The sequence below is a fragment of the Pocillopora damicornis genome, chromosome 4 (genome assembly GCF_964200805.1).
Source record: "Pocillopora damicornis chromosome 4, jaPocDami1.2, whole genome shotgun sequence".
Lineage (NCBI taxonomy): Eukaryota > Metazoa > Cnidaria > Anthozoa > Scleractinia > Pocilloporidae > Pocillopora > Pocillopora damicornis.
The window spans coordinates 16,825,129-16,841,276 of NC_142673.1; the positions used below are offsets into that span (position 1 = coordinate 16,825,129).

The 16,148-nt window shown below is 38.2% G+C and overlaps 1 protein-coding gene across 1 annotated transcript; it reads left to right on the forward strand.

The window, feature by feature from the left end:
• The first annotated feature begins 1,591 nt into the window (after positions 1-1,591).
• LOC113671203 (protein-associating with the carboxyl-terminal domain of ezrin) lies at positions 1,592-15,797 on the forward strand. Its single transcript, XM_089205188.1, has 16 exons — positions 1,592-2,100; positions 3,450-3,635; positions 4,612-4,728; positions 5,432-5,488; positions 6,518-6,617; positions 7,037-7,098; positions 8,046-8,089; positions 8,530-8,607; positions 8,950-9,089; positions 9,901-9,964; positions 10,745-10,880; positions 12,042-12,182; positions 12,495-12,522; positions 12,967-13,343; positions 14,014-14,472; positions 15,057-15,797. The coding sequence occupies exons 1-16, from the start codon at positions 1,915-1,917 to the stop codon at positions 15,096-15,098; spliced, it is 2,217 nt and encodes a 738-aa protein (XP_089061314.1). The 5' UTR covers positions 1,592-1,914; the 3' UTR covers positions 15,099-15,797.
• The last annotated feature ends 351 nt before the right edge of the window (positions 15,798-16,148 follow it).

Consider the following 16,148-nt stretch of genomic DNA (forward strand, 5'->3'; position numbering starts at 1 on the left):
TAAATCCGTTGTTACGTTAGTTGTTGAAAAGTTAGCGTACGCAAAGGAGACAACTTTCTATCAGCAGCCTTTAAGCTGCCAGTTTTTTGAAGAAAAATCGTTTTGAATAATTGCAAGTTTCCATAACGAAAAATGGCTTCAACTTCGATTAAAAGCAGAATGGAATCTTCGCGGAATCTTTCTTATAAAGACAAAAGTTTTGTTGGCAAATGTGAAAGAGAATTCCGCGAACTCAAGCAGCGCTCAGACAAGTACTTTGACGACTTGGAAAAAGTCGAGGAGATGTGCCAGCGGGCGAAACAAGAAGTTGAAAGAATTCAACTGAAAGCTCAAGCCAAAAGAGAGCTAATAAAAAGAGATGCCGTCTTCCGAGCCAACTTGTATTTTGCCATCCAAGAAATAACGGGTAAACGAAAGAGAGTGGAAGTCAGAGAAGAGAAAAGTGCGGCAGACGAGAAATTGCCTGAACCGCCGGCTAGAAACGCTGAGCGGAACACATTAACTGGTCGTGTTTGTCGCCATTTGAAGATTGGCTGTTTCCTGGTTTTTAATGCAGTAGCTGCATATGTACTGTTTAAGTTAACACAATCATACTTCTAGTCTTAGTTCAGGGTTGGGGGGGGGGGGGGGGGGGGAGGTACTGAATTGAAGAAAAGAAAGCAAGAACGAACAATTGGGATTTTATGTTCTTCTTACTCGGGAAAATGTTTTTTATGACTCCTAAACTCCAAGATCTTTACACGAAGAAGGAAAACGACAGAAGGGAGTTGAGGATAACAGCAGAACTTTATGAACTTTTCACAAAAACATTTTAAACTGTTGATCTTAGTTTACAGATATGAGTGAAGGTTTATGTTATGTTAACCATATATTATATTGAAATCGTCTTTTGCAGAGTTTACGAATCGATCAGGTTGTACCAAGAAGTACACAATTTTTTTCCCTATCAAACGATGGAATTTTTTTCTTGTTTTTGCTTTTCCTTGCGCAATGTTTATCCAGGCTTAAATGTGCGTTAAGTATGCGTTCAGCAAGTCCTTGCCTTTCTCCATGACGAGAGTACGTAATCAGTTGGTGGTGAGCTAAAGAAACTCGGGTTTAATCCGGGGGGTTCGGGATCGGGATAAAAATGTTCATTGCAGTGGAATGGCGGGATGAAGAATAGCTGCGGGATGCGGGATTGAAGTCTATTTTGGACCCTCAAGTCGGCTTTGATGAAAAGAATGCTTGCATGTCTCGTAAATTTGCGACAAAATTTAGCAGGTATGTAGCCTGAGTACTAACAACGGACATCACGAATGTAAGTATAATTTAGCAGGCCCGGAATAATTATGCTTCCCTATGTTTTGTATTGTGATCAGCACACTTCTCTTCAGCCTACAGATTCTCAGTTACGGTACATGTACAAATTTACCTATCATCTACTTCCTTCGTCTTCTAATGGTTTGCATAACTTATTAGATCTAAGGCTTTTTCATCATGATCTTTGTCATCTTAGTGACGTTAACACGAACCAGTTAAAGATCATAACTTAAAGCAACACAAACGAGTCCCCCCCACCCCCGAGATACGAAGAAAGTACGCATAGACCGCTGACATATGTAGAGCGCATATTCCCAAACATGGCTGCTGACTTTAGGTTGTAAGGAGCCCTCTCAAATCTTATGTTTTTCCGTTTCCACGATGGCAAAGTGAAGTCTTCCGTTTTTCATCCAAGAAGTTTATCCTTGAACATTTGAAAGTTTAAAAAAATAGCTGTTCGTCGTGGTGTTTTGAGAAGTTTTTCTTTTCACGTGTCATTCGACGTACGTCACGCTCACTAATGAATGGTTCGTCTTACATTATCCACTGGCAAAAAGATAAGAACATCTACTTTGTGTTGGGTTGAATCATTTATGGTGCGATTGGCTTGCCATGGGATCAGAATGTAGTGTTGAAAAGGATTACGAGCTGGATGAACCTGTCGAATGTAATAGCAAAGAATGGAGTATTTACACAGCGAGAAGGAGTCAAGATGGCCTCAAAGTTACTGTTTTTGTCCATGAGAAGAAAGGGAAGGAAAAGAATAGGGATTATGAAAGGATTTCTAAAGCTGCACAGGTAAGGCAGATTATACTGGGTAATGAGTCACGTCATGTCACGTCAGCCTTAGAGGTTTTGCCTGAAAAAACAACGTTCGTTAATGATGTACGTCCACTGAAAGTCTGATCATCCTTGTGAGGGTAACTCTGAAAGCAACTGTCGTTAATTTTCGTGATTGAAATTTGCAAAACCTTATAAGTCGTCATCAAAATCAAGTCAGGTTACAGTCAGGCAATTGACTTTGATGATATGTTCCTTTGATGTTGTGGGCAGAAACATCAGTATCTTACATAGTATAGTGACAACAGTCTATTTCAGGACTTCCCTCACCCATGCTGGATGATCAACTACATGATGCACTGTCATTCCCTGCTTCAAACAATTTATTGTTACAAAAAAATCAGTCATTGTGCAATGTAGTTGTACAGGAAATGCCAACTAATCTAACCTGTAAAAAGAAATATCTTGTGCCCAGAGCCAAAAAGGAATTTTAACCCAATGGGCAGTAATGTTGCAATCTGATTGGTGAGTTTGCTGTTGTCAATAAGACTACAGACAGTACTGCTGGCACAAACCTGTCATGCAATGCCTTTCACCCTTTTACTCCCAGATCAAATTTGTAATTCTCCTTACTCTCAACCATACCATTCTCATAGTATAAGTTCAGAGAATTTAGTATTGAATTGACTAATTATCCCCAGATTGATATTTTTCTTTATTCTCATCACTTATTTGGTTGATACAGTATTGATATAGTAAGGAGAGATTCTGTCTTGGTCACTCATGGGAGTTAAAGGGTTAACAACTCTCAAACATGAATGACTGTTTATCTGACATAGATATTGTAGTAAAAAACAAATAGACAGTGGTTTAGAGTGGTGTTTACTCTTATTGACAATGATATTTCTTACACTGTGGTCAAAATTTTTGTTGAGCACTGAATCAGCTGCATCTTGTGATTCCACAACATTTTGACTACTGTGATGAATATCCATGTCAACAAGAGTACAGATGATGTTAAACCACTGTCAATGGGTCAATTTTGTAATGATATCAAGGGGTTTCATTAAGAGAAGGTTACCAGTGGTCTACCTTAGCGCCATCTGTTTTGCTGGAGAGCAGGCTCTTGTGATTGGTATTAGCTTACTATGCCATTTCCTGGCATGGGTGCTTACCATGCTATCCACAGCTGCTTATGAGTTATTAAAACCCCTGATATCATTACTAATTCATGATAAATGATTAAAAATGATTAAGGATAAATCATTACATAATTTTTTTCTTATCATCACAATACAATAGTTTCACTGGCGAAAGAGGAAAGAGATAATCATTTTTACATGCATGACTTAATGTCTCTTTTTCAGTGTCTCAAAACTCTTAAACATCCAGCCATTCTTAAACACCATTGGTCCTATGATAACTCAGAAGAGTTTTGTATGGTGACAGAACCAGTCAGGCCTTTAGAATCTGTTATAAAGAGTTTAGACACAATGGAGATAATTGCTGGACTCTATAATGTTGTTGAAGCTCTAGTATTTTTGCACGAGAGGGTAAGTCCAAGAGTTATTTCATGCTTTTGCCAGTGAGTGATCTGTTTTAAGTTCTTATTTTTAGTACCTGTGTTGAGATTGTTTTAGTATTATTTGATTGATGTTAATCCTTAGTTCAAACATTGGCAGTAGTTGAAATGTCACTTTCCTCTTTTTCAAACTGATTGTTATATCTTGCCATTTCCAAGGACTAAGAAAACTGTTATAACCAGTTGCAACTTAACACAACTGCCAAACTAATATATTCACTTGGCAAACTCTATATATACTGAAGTCACACTAAAGTCACACACTTAATTCGCACAAAAACAAACCTAAGAATGAAACTGCACCCTAACACATAAACTGTTTTGCTAGCAAAATAAACCTTCCTTTCATGATGCTAACTAATTTTATGGGTAGCAGAACATCACAATACAAATATCAGTGTTCTCGGCTGAAAACTTCTGGTCAAAAAGGTTTGTCAGAAAAATATCTAATCTTGAGGCACTGCCCTTTCTCCCTAGTACATGTAGCTTAGGTTAGTGAGAAGTTAGCCCCACAAATACTACATACTAAAATTAGGCAAGGATTCCTCAGAAAATTTTCAACATGTGTAACTTGCTTGCTCAAGCGGAAAATAATTATTTGGGACCTACCCTTTTACAAATGTTTATAAAAGTGGGTGTTTTAATAAGTGTGTGGCAGGTTGGCTCTCCATGTCTTCAACAGACATTTTGTAATTAAAATAAGATGCTATTGTGTATAGTTCAGAGGGCAACTTTGCCTGGTATGAACTGGACAATTGTGTAAGGTAAGGTCTCACAAGCTCACCCTGTCAAAGCTCATTCCAGTTTTGTTAACAAGAAGCAACCATGAGTATCGCTCCTTAGGCAGTGAGAGCATTGTTAGTATTAAGGATTTAGCCTCACAATATAACTCTGTGCAGATGCATATCCTATGATAGTTTGCAACATTCTATTCTTGAAATTTTAAGGGTGGTCTGTCACACAACAATGTCTGCATGTCGTCTGTGTATGTAAGTGATAATGACTGGGGATGGAGACTTGGTGGAATGGAACATGTCTGCAGATTTTCTGAATTGACAAATGAGGTAAAATTATGTGAAATTTTTTTTGTAACATTATGTCTGTAGATTAATTTACATCTCATGAGAGAGAGATGGCATTTCTTCTTTCTAGAAAAGTTTAAAAGATGTATAATTACACTTCTAGCAGTAACATGTATGTGAAATTGTAAATTATGGCAATGTAGTACTGTCTAAAATTTTCCTATGTCAAAATTGAATTTACTTTTATTAATAATGGAGGAAAAAAATGGTCAACTTTTATAATCTTTCAATGAAACAGCTCGTTAATCCATAGTTTTATTTGTGATGGATATGAAGGCAAATTTCAATAATCCAGTTATCTCTTAATTTGTTCTGGTTTGTTCATTGACTCTTTCTGTCCCTCACTTAGTATTTTCTATAAGCAAGATGATTTTGCATAAATTAATTAAGAAAGTGCTGTAGTGGTTCTAAAGACATTTGGGGTAACAGCTAGGATAAATTGACCAACCACAAAAGACATTCAGGGCAACAGGTGGGATAAATTGACATGATCAAAAGTGTTAAATGAAGATCCTATCTACATAAGTTAAGAACTAAATGTGTACTAGAATATATAGCTTTGTTTTTAGTTTACCCCTCTAACTTAATTGGTTTGTAATTCATTCTCCAATCTGTGTATAGTTATTTAACATATCGTGAATAATTTTATTGCAAAATTGATGTAGTGTGTTTCTTGTCTCTCAAGTTTTTGTCAGGAACAAGAGCACAAAGGGACACCAAGTCTATTTCTCCTGAAGAAAAGGTTATTCCTGCTTCAAGTAACTTGTATTTTACCAATAGGGTGTTGTCTCTTGAAACTATGACTGTACACTGCCTAGCATTAGAAGCTAGGAATTATTCCTGTATCAGCAAGGCCAGCAATACTGCAACATCTGTTCATGACTGCTAAGTAAATAGCTTACTTTTTTTGGCAATGAAGACCTAAGTCACCTCAGTGCTCTAACCTTTAACCCTTTACATCCTAACACCAGGATGCATGAAGATTTTAGATATATGAAAATTCACATATTTGCACTGCGGTGGAAAGATGAAATTAGGAGATCCTCGCAGCTAAGAACACTACTGAAACTAGTAGTTGTAAATAGGACCTGAAAAAAAAATTTCAGGCCCGTACGGGATTTGAACCCATGACCTCTGCGATACCGGTGCAGCGCTCTACCAATTGAGCTAACAAGCCAACTGGGAGCTGGTCAATGAATTGGGTCCAAATAAACATCCGAGTGAATGAAGATTTTAGATATATGAAAATTCACATATTTGCACTGCGGTGGAAAGATGAAATGAATCAGGATGCATATTCTCCATTCTGTTTTCTATACACTTCCTAAGGGGCTAACAAGTAGAATTTTTCCAACAATCAAGAGCTTCTGTAGTTGATGATCATTTTCCTCATTCTTGCAACCTTAATTTTTGATTCAGGGGTGTTATGGTATGGAGAAATTAGATGCCAGTCACTCTTAGGGGTTAAAGGGTTAAAATCCCAAGATCTGATTGTTGATTCTCCCTTCTAGCTGCTATAAATTTCCTTGAATTTGGTGTTAGATCAAGATAAAAACCTTTACCTAATATGTTTGAGTATTCTCATTATCTGTTTGCTGGATGATGTATGGATATTATAGGGAGAAGTTGCATGTTAATCACTTCTGGGAGTTTAAAGGTTATTATGGTGTCAACAACATCACTGATCAATTAGCAATCACCACCATAACCCCCAAACTTTCTTTACTAGTATCTCTACTAAAACTTCTTGATTTACTGTCTCTCTTGTCAGGATGGTCGAGTAAATGTTAGTCTTAAGACAGGTCATGCCCTTGATGCATATGGCTTTGGTATGTTTGTCAGTGACATCTTGGACACTCGTACAGATTTAGGTAACTATTTATGTTTCCTTCAAATTGACAATATTGAAAAATTGCAATTTTATAATGTTGAACTAAGGAAAGGAAAATATTTATTCCATTAGTCGATAACTATGATCTGATCTAGTCACATGGAATACTGAAGTCAGTTAATTAACACCTGTGATACATGTATCGTGTGAACCTTTATTCCACTCTAAGTCCTGAAAATATTGAATCAGTTTTTTTATACAAATTTTGATTCCCAGGTCTTTTTTTTCCAACAAATTCAGGCCATGAAAAGTTGCCAATGGTTTTTTTAACCAACTGCAGCACTAGCATAAGTTTGTTCATTCAACATGTGATTTCCGTCTAACCTCAAAACAGACCATTCCTTTTCACATTTATTTGTTTTTGCACTCAATGAATGTCTTTAATTTATCTCCCCTAAGGAGATGCAGGTGAAAATTTTGGAGAAAAGATGCAGAGTTTATTTCTTCATGAGAACCCTCAGGTACATATCTATATTTTTTTAATGCTCTGGATACATTTTATTGTTGGTTTTAATTAGAGGGTTTCCATTCATTTTAATTTTATGGATTTAAACAATACTGCATCAACATCGTGTAGGAATTTAATGAAACTGCTACATTGAGTGGCTCTTCTACTTTTAAATTCATAATTTTTTTTCTTTTTCCTGGTGTTGACAAAATTGTTACTAACTTCTTGAGGGGAAATAGGTAAATCTGTTTTTTATGTTGAGTGGAGAATTGACAACCACCTACAAATGGGAGACATACTAACTACTTTTTCTGCTTATTGCGGCATTTATGTAGTTTTACACGCCATACACAGATTTTTTTACTATTAAAATAAATAGCCATTGTGATATTTTCTCCACTTTTTTTTATTAAATAAATGCCCACTGTGATATTTGCTCCCCTTTTTTATTGAATAAATACCCACTGTGATATTTGCTCCACTTAGTCAGCTGTGACAGTCATACTTTTTTTACAACCACTCTACACAATATGATTTTTATCATGGTCCATGCAGTCATTAGCTGATGATACAACCACATTATGAATTACGTAATTTGAACCATTTGAGGCCAACAACAGAAACAAATGTCACCTTTGTATTTGATGATTGTGAGCAAAAACTGTATCAAGTCTTCAAGCTTATCTTGTTTTGCTTGTGTTTCTAAAACTATCTTGTTAAGGTGGCATGACAACTTCTTTGTTTGTGAGCTTCAGACATTTTAAATTGTTTTAATAATCAGTAAAAATTATTCTAGTTTATTATGTGGGTCTGTAGGCTAAAAGTTGCTTACCTTGTGCATACACAAGTTGAGTCATCTCCATCTCAATCACGGTTTCCTCCAAGCAGTTACATATTTTATGTGTTTATGTATGCAGTTCGTGTATTAATGTTCACTTGCATTCTTGATATATGTTCCAGATGCGGCCTCAGTTTTCCAGTCTTCTTGGTGATGAATTCTTCAGGTTTGTCAAAGCTAATCTTATTCTATCTGAAATTTTGGTTAGGAACTTCATAGCAAAGGAATAAAAAGGTTCATACATTCCCTGATAGATGGCAGAGGTGGAGAAAACGTTCTCAATTTGATAAAAAATGACCAAGAGTTCTTAGTCAATGTCCTAGGAAAGTAACAAGACTTTGAGAAAGTTTTTCAAAATTTTGATGCCTCAAATTAAACTAAAAATTTACACCACACCGTTTTTTAAAATGATTTTCAGTGAAGGCAATAATGATCTTCACCTTTTCTATCTTAAAAAGACTTTGATGAATTTTATTTAATTTTAGTCCCCGACCACAGCCTACCTTAGAGAAATGTATATCCCTTCAACATGAAAATCAATCATTTTAAATTGCATAATTTGTAATTTGTGAGATTTTAATTATAGGGCATTTTTAATATTATTAGGAGCGGCTTTCTGGAGATAATGACATTTCTTAACCAAATAACCATTAAAACTGATGTCGAGAAAGAAAAATTCTTCAGGTATGGAAGTTACCTATAAGTTTCATTACGGGAGGTAAAGTTTAACCCTTAAAACCCATGGGGTGACCTGTTTCCCGGAGTTTGCCCTTTGTGTTAATTCTCCCCTCTAGCTGTTACACGTGTGAGTGTTCTCACTGCCAGCTATGTTACCTTTTTATTCAGTCACGAATCACTTACTATTTAGTACAGACGCGAAGTGGGATGTGTGGGGAAAAGGCAGGATTGAAAGCCTTCTTCCCCCCCCCCTCCCCAATTAAATCTTTCTCTCAGCCTCACCCCTAGCTGTAAGTGTTCAGGGTTTTGGCATGGTAGGTTATTTAACGAAGGGTGTGTTCGTTTCAGTTCTCTTGCCTACAAGTTGACAACAATTCCACCAAGGCTTGTTGCCAAGCGAATGCTTCCGAGATTGATGTCGAGATTTGTTCTGGCTGACCCTAGTGCAGAGAAAAATTTCCTCCCTCATCTCCTGACTCCTATCAAAGGTAAAGTGTTGTTTATTACCCAAAACGCACCCATCGTCGTTTACAGCGGGGTTTTTTTGGTGAAACGCAATGTTGCAAGTGGAAGTTAACCTAACTTTGCTCACGGAAAATCACAGATAAAATCTGCAAGAATTTACTAAATTGACAGCTGAGAGAAACTCTGTTGGAAAATACCAACTGAGTTTTTTTATGTTTATTTTACGGTGACTTATAAGTCACCGTAAAATAAATTGATCCAACGGAATTCCAGCTGAATTATTCCAACTGTTCTATTCTGTTCTGTTGGAATAATTCAGTGGTTCATGAAAGAACTGAGGAAAACGTTTTATCTCATCAGATACAGGACAAAACTCACTATTTATAATATCGTTGCTATATACCACAATTTGCCTTTCACACAGGTTGTCATTTATATTCCTTGTTCTTGTTCTCGCCGTATCACGGATCGAGTCCTACAATCTGCGTCATTCCTTGTCATCTGTAGCTATGTTTTTTCCCTCCTTGCGGTTTATTTAGTATGTCTGAAGTGCCTCCCTCTTGTTTTATCTATCCTCAAATGTAAGATAATCCCGTGCTCATCATACAGAAACCATCCCAGAAGTGATAATGCACAAGGCAATGAAGGTTTACTTAAAACTTTGTGTAGCGCTTTTATGCGAGGGAGGTCCTCGTTTGACTGAGGCCTGTATTGTTGAAGAGTGCTCTTCCGTCTATTTGCTCGTATTGGAGGATTTCCTTAACTCTTCCAATATCAGGAATTTTTTATTTGTGGTAATCAATTTTAAATGCTGAATAATCCATTTACCTCCAGATGGTAATGATGCTGATTACCAGTCAAGCAACCTCTCCCCAGTTCTCCCAGACGAGCTGTTCAGGTAATAATTTCTCCTTTCTGTGGGGCTACCACGGACCACCCAAACTGTCAAAATGTAGTGGGTTTTAGCTTGTATTCTGTGTACCTCGTTTCAACGACGGGTTTTTCCAACGTAAGGAGGAATTCTTAATTTTCAGAATTCTTCTAGAAGTTAAGGATCTATAAAGCTTTTTATGCACTTTTCAGTTTCTTGAGTTTTCCAAAGTCTTTTCAAAGGACATAGAGCAACATGAATAAGTAACATTTATATGTTTTTCATTTAATATTTGTCTTTCATATTTCCAAGCCATTTTGCTAATTTAACTTGAGAAGGTCGTTGGGGCTTTGAGGCTTCCTCAAAATCTTTGTTTTCCTAAAAATATTTGTTGGCAGATTTTCTTGATTTCTCTTTAAAAAAATCCAAGCAGTCAGATTGTGTTTAAGTGAAAAGGTGAAATATACTCCTGGTGTGCAGTACTCACTGTGGCAAACAGAGACATTTTGCTAATAGAGTGCTTTTCGATTTAGTGCCGTAAAACCCAAACTGAGGTTACCCTAACGGCCGTTAAAAAAAAAAACCGGAAAACAGATGAGAACTAACGCAAACCAAGTAAGCCGCGTGAGACGCGGGAAATCTCTAGTCATCAAGAAATGATTTGGCTTAGTCTTGAATTAGATTGGCTGAGAGAAAGGTTCGAGTTTTCTGGGCCGATCAGAGAGCAAAGGTAAGCAAAACAAACCGAATCCAAGATTACTTTCTACACTTAATTAAAAATTGCTTTAACTTGTTATCTCCTTTTAGGGAACACTGTATTCCCATTTTAATGACTCTATGGTCCATCAGGGACGGACATGTCCGGATGATTCTTCTCAAATATTTTGGTCTCTATGCCACCTCTTTTGAGGAAGAAGCTCTGGAAAATTTCATTCTACCTCAGGTATGGTTTTACTGCAGTAGAGATTTATGGCTACTGAAAGACACTGTGCCGGAGTTTAGTATCAAATTCTGAACACGGTACACCAGATATCCTTGAGACGCCTCTCACTATTCCTTTCGCTTGCTTGAAATTCGTATAGCGATATAGCTGACAGCTGTTGGAGCTGCCTTAGTGAAGTTTTGCTACCTGGAAGATATGTTTTGCTTTCCTCAAAATGCCGACGCACGAAAAGCATTTACGTCAAAGCAGGAGTTCGGTTACAATCGCATTCAGGTTACCCAAACGCCAACCACCTTGCCAGTTCGCCCCCTAAAGTAAAACAGTTTCGCCCCGACCTTTACCATTTTGCCCCCGAATCTTTCAGCAAGTTAAGGTGTAGGGGCGAACTTCCTTTGATACAGAAGGCGAGCTCGCAAAGGTGGTAGGGGCGAACTTGCAATGAGGCGAAACCTCCCGATAGATGATAGAATATAAGAACGGGAAAACGTAAAACTGGCAGCGGATCGCAAAGTTCTCGCGTTATCGCCTCTCGTGTTCTACGTTTTGCTGCTCAACGCTTTCAAGCGCGCACACGAGAAAAATTGTAGCTACGCAGGCTACAGCTTGTTTGAACGAGAAGCCAAATTTCGCACCATTATGCGAATACGACGACCTTAAGGCCATGAATATTTGATCATAAGCAGATCAAAAGCAGGATTTACTCTTTTAATGGGCTTTTAGACTTAGAATGTGACGCGCCTCTCAAGTCGTTTGGGACACGAAAACTATAAGAATGAGGTTGGGGGGGGGGGGTCAATAACTTAAAGATGAGTAGCAAGGTACTTCTCGTTACAACGTCAATGTGGTAATCAGCAAAAAGAGGACGAAGCTGGACTAAATTATCTGCTCGAGGGTGTGGTCTTGAAGTAAAACTAAATTGTCCCAACTAATTTACAAGGATAAGTATAGCAACAGAAAGGGAGAAAATCGAAACAGTTTGGAGGAGTCATACGGGTTATGAGACCGTCGTAAGGTGGTGTTTCATTGTATACCAAAATGCTCTTTCTTTTCTCCCTGCCTTTTCTTCCTATAACAGAAAATCGCGTTTCTATCAAAACTGTAACATAGTGTTGTTTCTTTGTTGAACCACAATTTTGATTTTTTAAAATTTTTTTCCCGCAGATGTTGATTGGTTTGCGAGAAACAGATGATAGAATAGTTGCGGCTACATTTTCTGCCCTATCGGTCATGGTACCCGTGTTAGGAGCGAATGTTGTTGTCGGTGGAGAGAGAAAAAAGCACTTCATCGAAGGGAGACCGAAGGTATAAACCAACTGGAATGAAAACGGGAAGTCCCTACGCTCGCTTGGGAACAGCAGCTGAAGTCCCTTTCGCTCGCTTGGGAACAGCAGCTGAAGTCCCTACGCTCGCTTGGGAACAGCAGCTGAAGTCCCTACGCTCGCTTGGGATCAGCAGCTGAAGTCCCTACGCTTGCTTGGGAACAGCAGTGTCTTTTAGCAATCTGTATAATTGTTTGTAACAACCACGAAGTAATAGAGAGGTGGAGAGAGGGGGAGGAGATTTACTATAGTTATTGTCAGTCTTTGACGTTTCGTGTTTTGTTTTTCTTTTCAGTTTAACAGTTCTGAGAGCATGCCTACCAGTAAGTTCCTGTAATCCAGGCATATTGTCTCCTGTCTAAATAACGTACGCCTATTTCAGCTTTAAGCTCTTTTTTCTTCGTTTTCTCATCATGATGTTTCAGTCATGATCATAACCATTTTCGGTTTTTGTCCTTATGGACCAGTAATTATTTACCGCATGGGGGGTGGTCGGGAGGAGATCACATGGTTTTCAGGAGGGGAAGATGCGGGGGGGGGGGGTTCGGTGGATTTTGGGGAGATCACATGGTTTTCAGGGGGGAAGATGGGGGGTCCGGAGGATTTTGGGGAGATCACATGGTTTTCAGAGAGAGAAGAAGGGGGGGGGGGAAATCGGTCGTCACCAACGGAGTCTAAAGGGGGAATTTTGGAAAATCGACTGCCCCCCATCTTCCCCATCCCCCTAGACGAAAAAAAACGACCAGCAGCCTTCACTTGCTTTTCAGTATCTACAAATAATGTCATGAAGGAAAAGAAGATTAGCAACATTGGTCCCACAAATGTCAGTGGAGTCATCGACTTTGAGAACAAGTTGAGCCCAGAATCAGACGTAACTGTAGAGACATCCACACGTAATACTAACGACCAAATTCGAAAACAGGAAAGGGAAAAACGGAGACAAGAACTGGAGAAGAGGAAAGAGGAGAGGAAAAAAGAGATGGAACAGCGCAGATTGGAACGAGAGAAACAAAGAATAGCTAAACAGTCGTCTCCTAAGAGATTTACAGATTTAGTTGTCCCACAAGGGGACCCTGATCAGGGAGAATTTGAACAATGGGAAGAACTTGATGAGTCCCCAAGCTCCCCGCGGTCAGACGTAACGGTAAGGGAACATGAATAGAAGTTACTTTCATTTTATACCGTTAGAAGAGCACCGACTTTGTATTTTTAGAGACAACTTCACGGATCAAAGCCATAAAAGAAAAAAACTAACATGTTTAAGACTGTCGAACATGTATTTAAAAAAGGCCCTTATTAGTAAGGCTTATCCCCAAATACTTTGTAACTGTGTCGTTTTTTGGAGGCTTAATCTTGTTTTCGCTCCTCCCGTAAGTGAACCTTTTCATTTTGCTTCGCATTTTCGAGCTATAAGAGAAATTTACCAGTTGTAATTCACACCATGTTTGCGCAAAAGCATTACACTGCGTGTTGACATTCCTACCCTAGCTGTATGCAGGAAGTTTATCACCGTCACAATTGACCTTACCTCCTATAGCTTAGTGGTAGAGCATCCAAATTACTAATTGGTAGGTCGGATGGTTGTAGGTATGGCTCTTGATGGCAACACCCCGAGTTCTTTTTCGAGTGTGCTTTGTCGTTTACCGAATAACATCATCTTTCATATTGTAGAATGTAGATGGAACTCATCAATCATTTTCTGAATTGGTTTAAGCAAGTTTTATATTCATATAAGAACAGTACCAGTAGTTGCACAGAGATGATAATGAAGGATTTTCATCGACTATTAATTTTTGCCATTTTTTTTTTTCTAGAGCAGTCGTTCAAGCCAAGCAACTGCTGAGCATGGTGTGAACTACTGGAGTGATGATCAGAGTGTTACCAGCGAACAGGACAAATTAGAAATGAACAATGTTGATGTTAATATCTCCCTGCAAGCGGGGAAATCAAACGAACCTTCCTCTCTCTCTCGCAATAAAGAGAGCTATCCATCGAAATCTAGTGCGCCAACGCACTCGAACGCATTAAAACTTTGTTCTAAAAAATCTTCAACTAAAACAGATAAGTCTTCGAAATCAAGACGGCGAAGTGAAGAGAGACTGGGTAGTGAATTTGAAATCACGCGAATAGAAGTTCGCTCAAGAGAGCCCGATTACTTCGCTGATATGGAGCCGTCAGTGACTTTTAAGGAGAAAAATTCAGATGTTCAACCCGGAAAATCCCAAGGCGCAGGACTAAGTTCTAAATTGGCGATGGTGGAAGATACGTCACAGGTATGGCTTAGAGATTGGGTGGCCTGTGCACGGGCTCGTATTTGAGAATGAGTGGATAACCTGTGAATACTTTAGTTCAGGGCCCAGTTCTTCAAAGGGCGGACAGCGCTCTTCGTTGTTTCTGTTTAGTTGCGGAATAGCGTTAGCCATCATTCGAACCACCGGGGCTAGGAGGAAAAGAAAGAAAACATCGACTTGATTTGCCTGTCAACAGGGTTTTTACTCTCAATTTTTTTCCTCTGCTATCAACGCGAACAAACTGGTGTACCATAGAAAAGTGATTTTCTAGGACTTAAGATAAGGGATAACAACTTGGTCTAGGAATTAACGAATATGCTTCTTTTAAATCCTTCGAAAACTAAGTCCAGATTAATCGCGGATATTTTTTGTTTCTCTCTCTCTAAGAACCTTAACGTTATGACTGCCGTACACCTGCCTTAGCGCCCTTCCTTAGCCTTTCATCTCGCGCTTTGGCAATCTTGTCATTAGAAGTCAAGTTACGTCTCCTGTGGTATGGTTAAAGCATCATAACAATTATTTGTTTCAGTGTTAAAATGAGACTCTCTTTTCTTTCTTTTTTTCAGGTGGAAAGTGGCTGGGGTGATGAATGGGATGGTTTTGATTAGCGAGGAGTTCTTTTAAAATTTATTTCAATCTCCCCTTGATCAGGTCGTAGGTTTTTTCAACAAACGATTGATCAATTTGACATTCTCCCAATTCTCTTAGGTGGAAGGTTGAAGAAAATGCATCAAAATTGTTTGTTTTCAAATAAAAACGCAGTACTGTGATCATTCAAAATCACAACGAAAGAGCTGTGGGTCCCATCTACACCGAGGCGATTTTGTTTCAAAACACATCCTTTTTATGCGTTTTTGCCGAACATCCAAACAAAAAGGATCCAAAAAGGCTCATGAAAACGGGGCCTTTTGAAAACAGCTTAGAGAAAGGAGTGTTTTGAAAAGCATCGTTTTTGAAACAACTCCTTTTCTTGTGTAGATAAGTGAAAGTGTGGCCCTTGTTAATATCGACCGCAAGAAAAAAAAGGACTCGCAATCCTTAATTTTTCCGATATGTACACCTTTTACCATTTTATCAATGTGTCATTCTTCGCGGTGACTGTTAATTTAATTCCTTTTTCAAATCTATTTTCCTCTGCTATAGGTTTTATTGAATTTGCAAACAGAAATTTTATCGAATTATCGAGAAATAAAATGAATAAATAAAGACCATTGCATATTTTATAAAGTTATTTGGCGAAAGTGTTATAGTATTTTTAAAGGTAATACGTTCGAGTGAGATGAATAAATGAAATATTGTTTATCGACACACACGTATTATATTTTGTAATTTTACTTATTCATAGTAACATGACACCTTGATACCATTTCCATTTAGACAAAGCAAACACGGGAATGGTGTAGTCTCAGATTTCCTTGTGGAAGATAGTTGCTTGTTTACTCTTCCATATTGTTGACCGTCTTCACCCCTCATTTAAATTTGTATCATTCTGTAATTATAGCTGTTGCAAAGATATTTCTTATGATTCATAAGGAGAGGACTGAGAATTCGATTTTTCCAAGGCTAAAGTTTGTTCGTATCCCCTGCCTTGTGCAAATTTCTATCTCAATTCCAATTCTTAGAGGCAGAAACACCAGGAGTGATGAAAAACCCCTGAT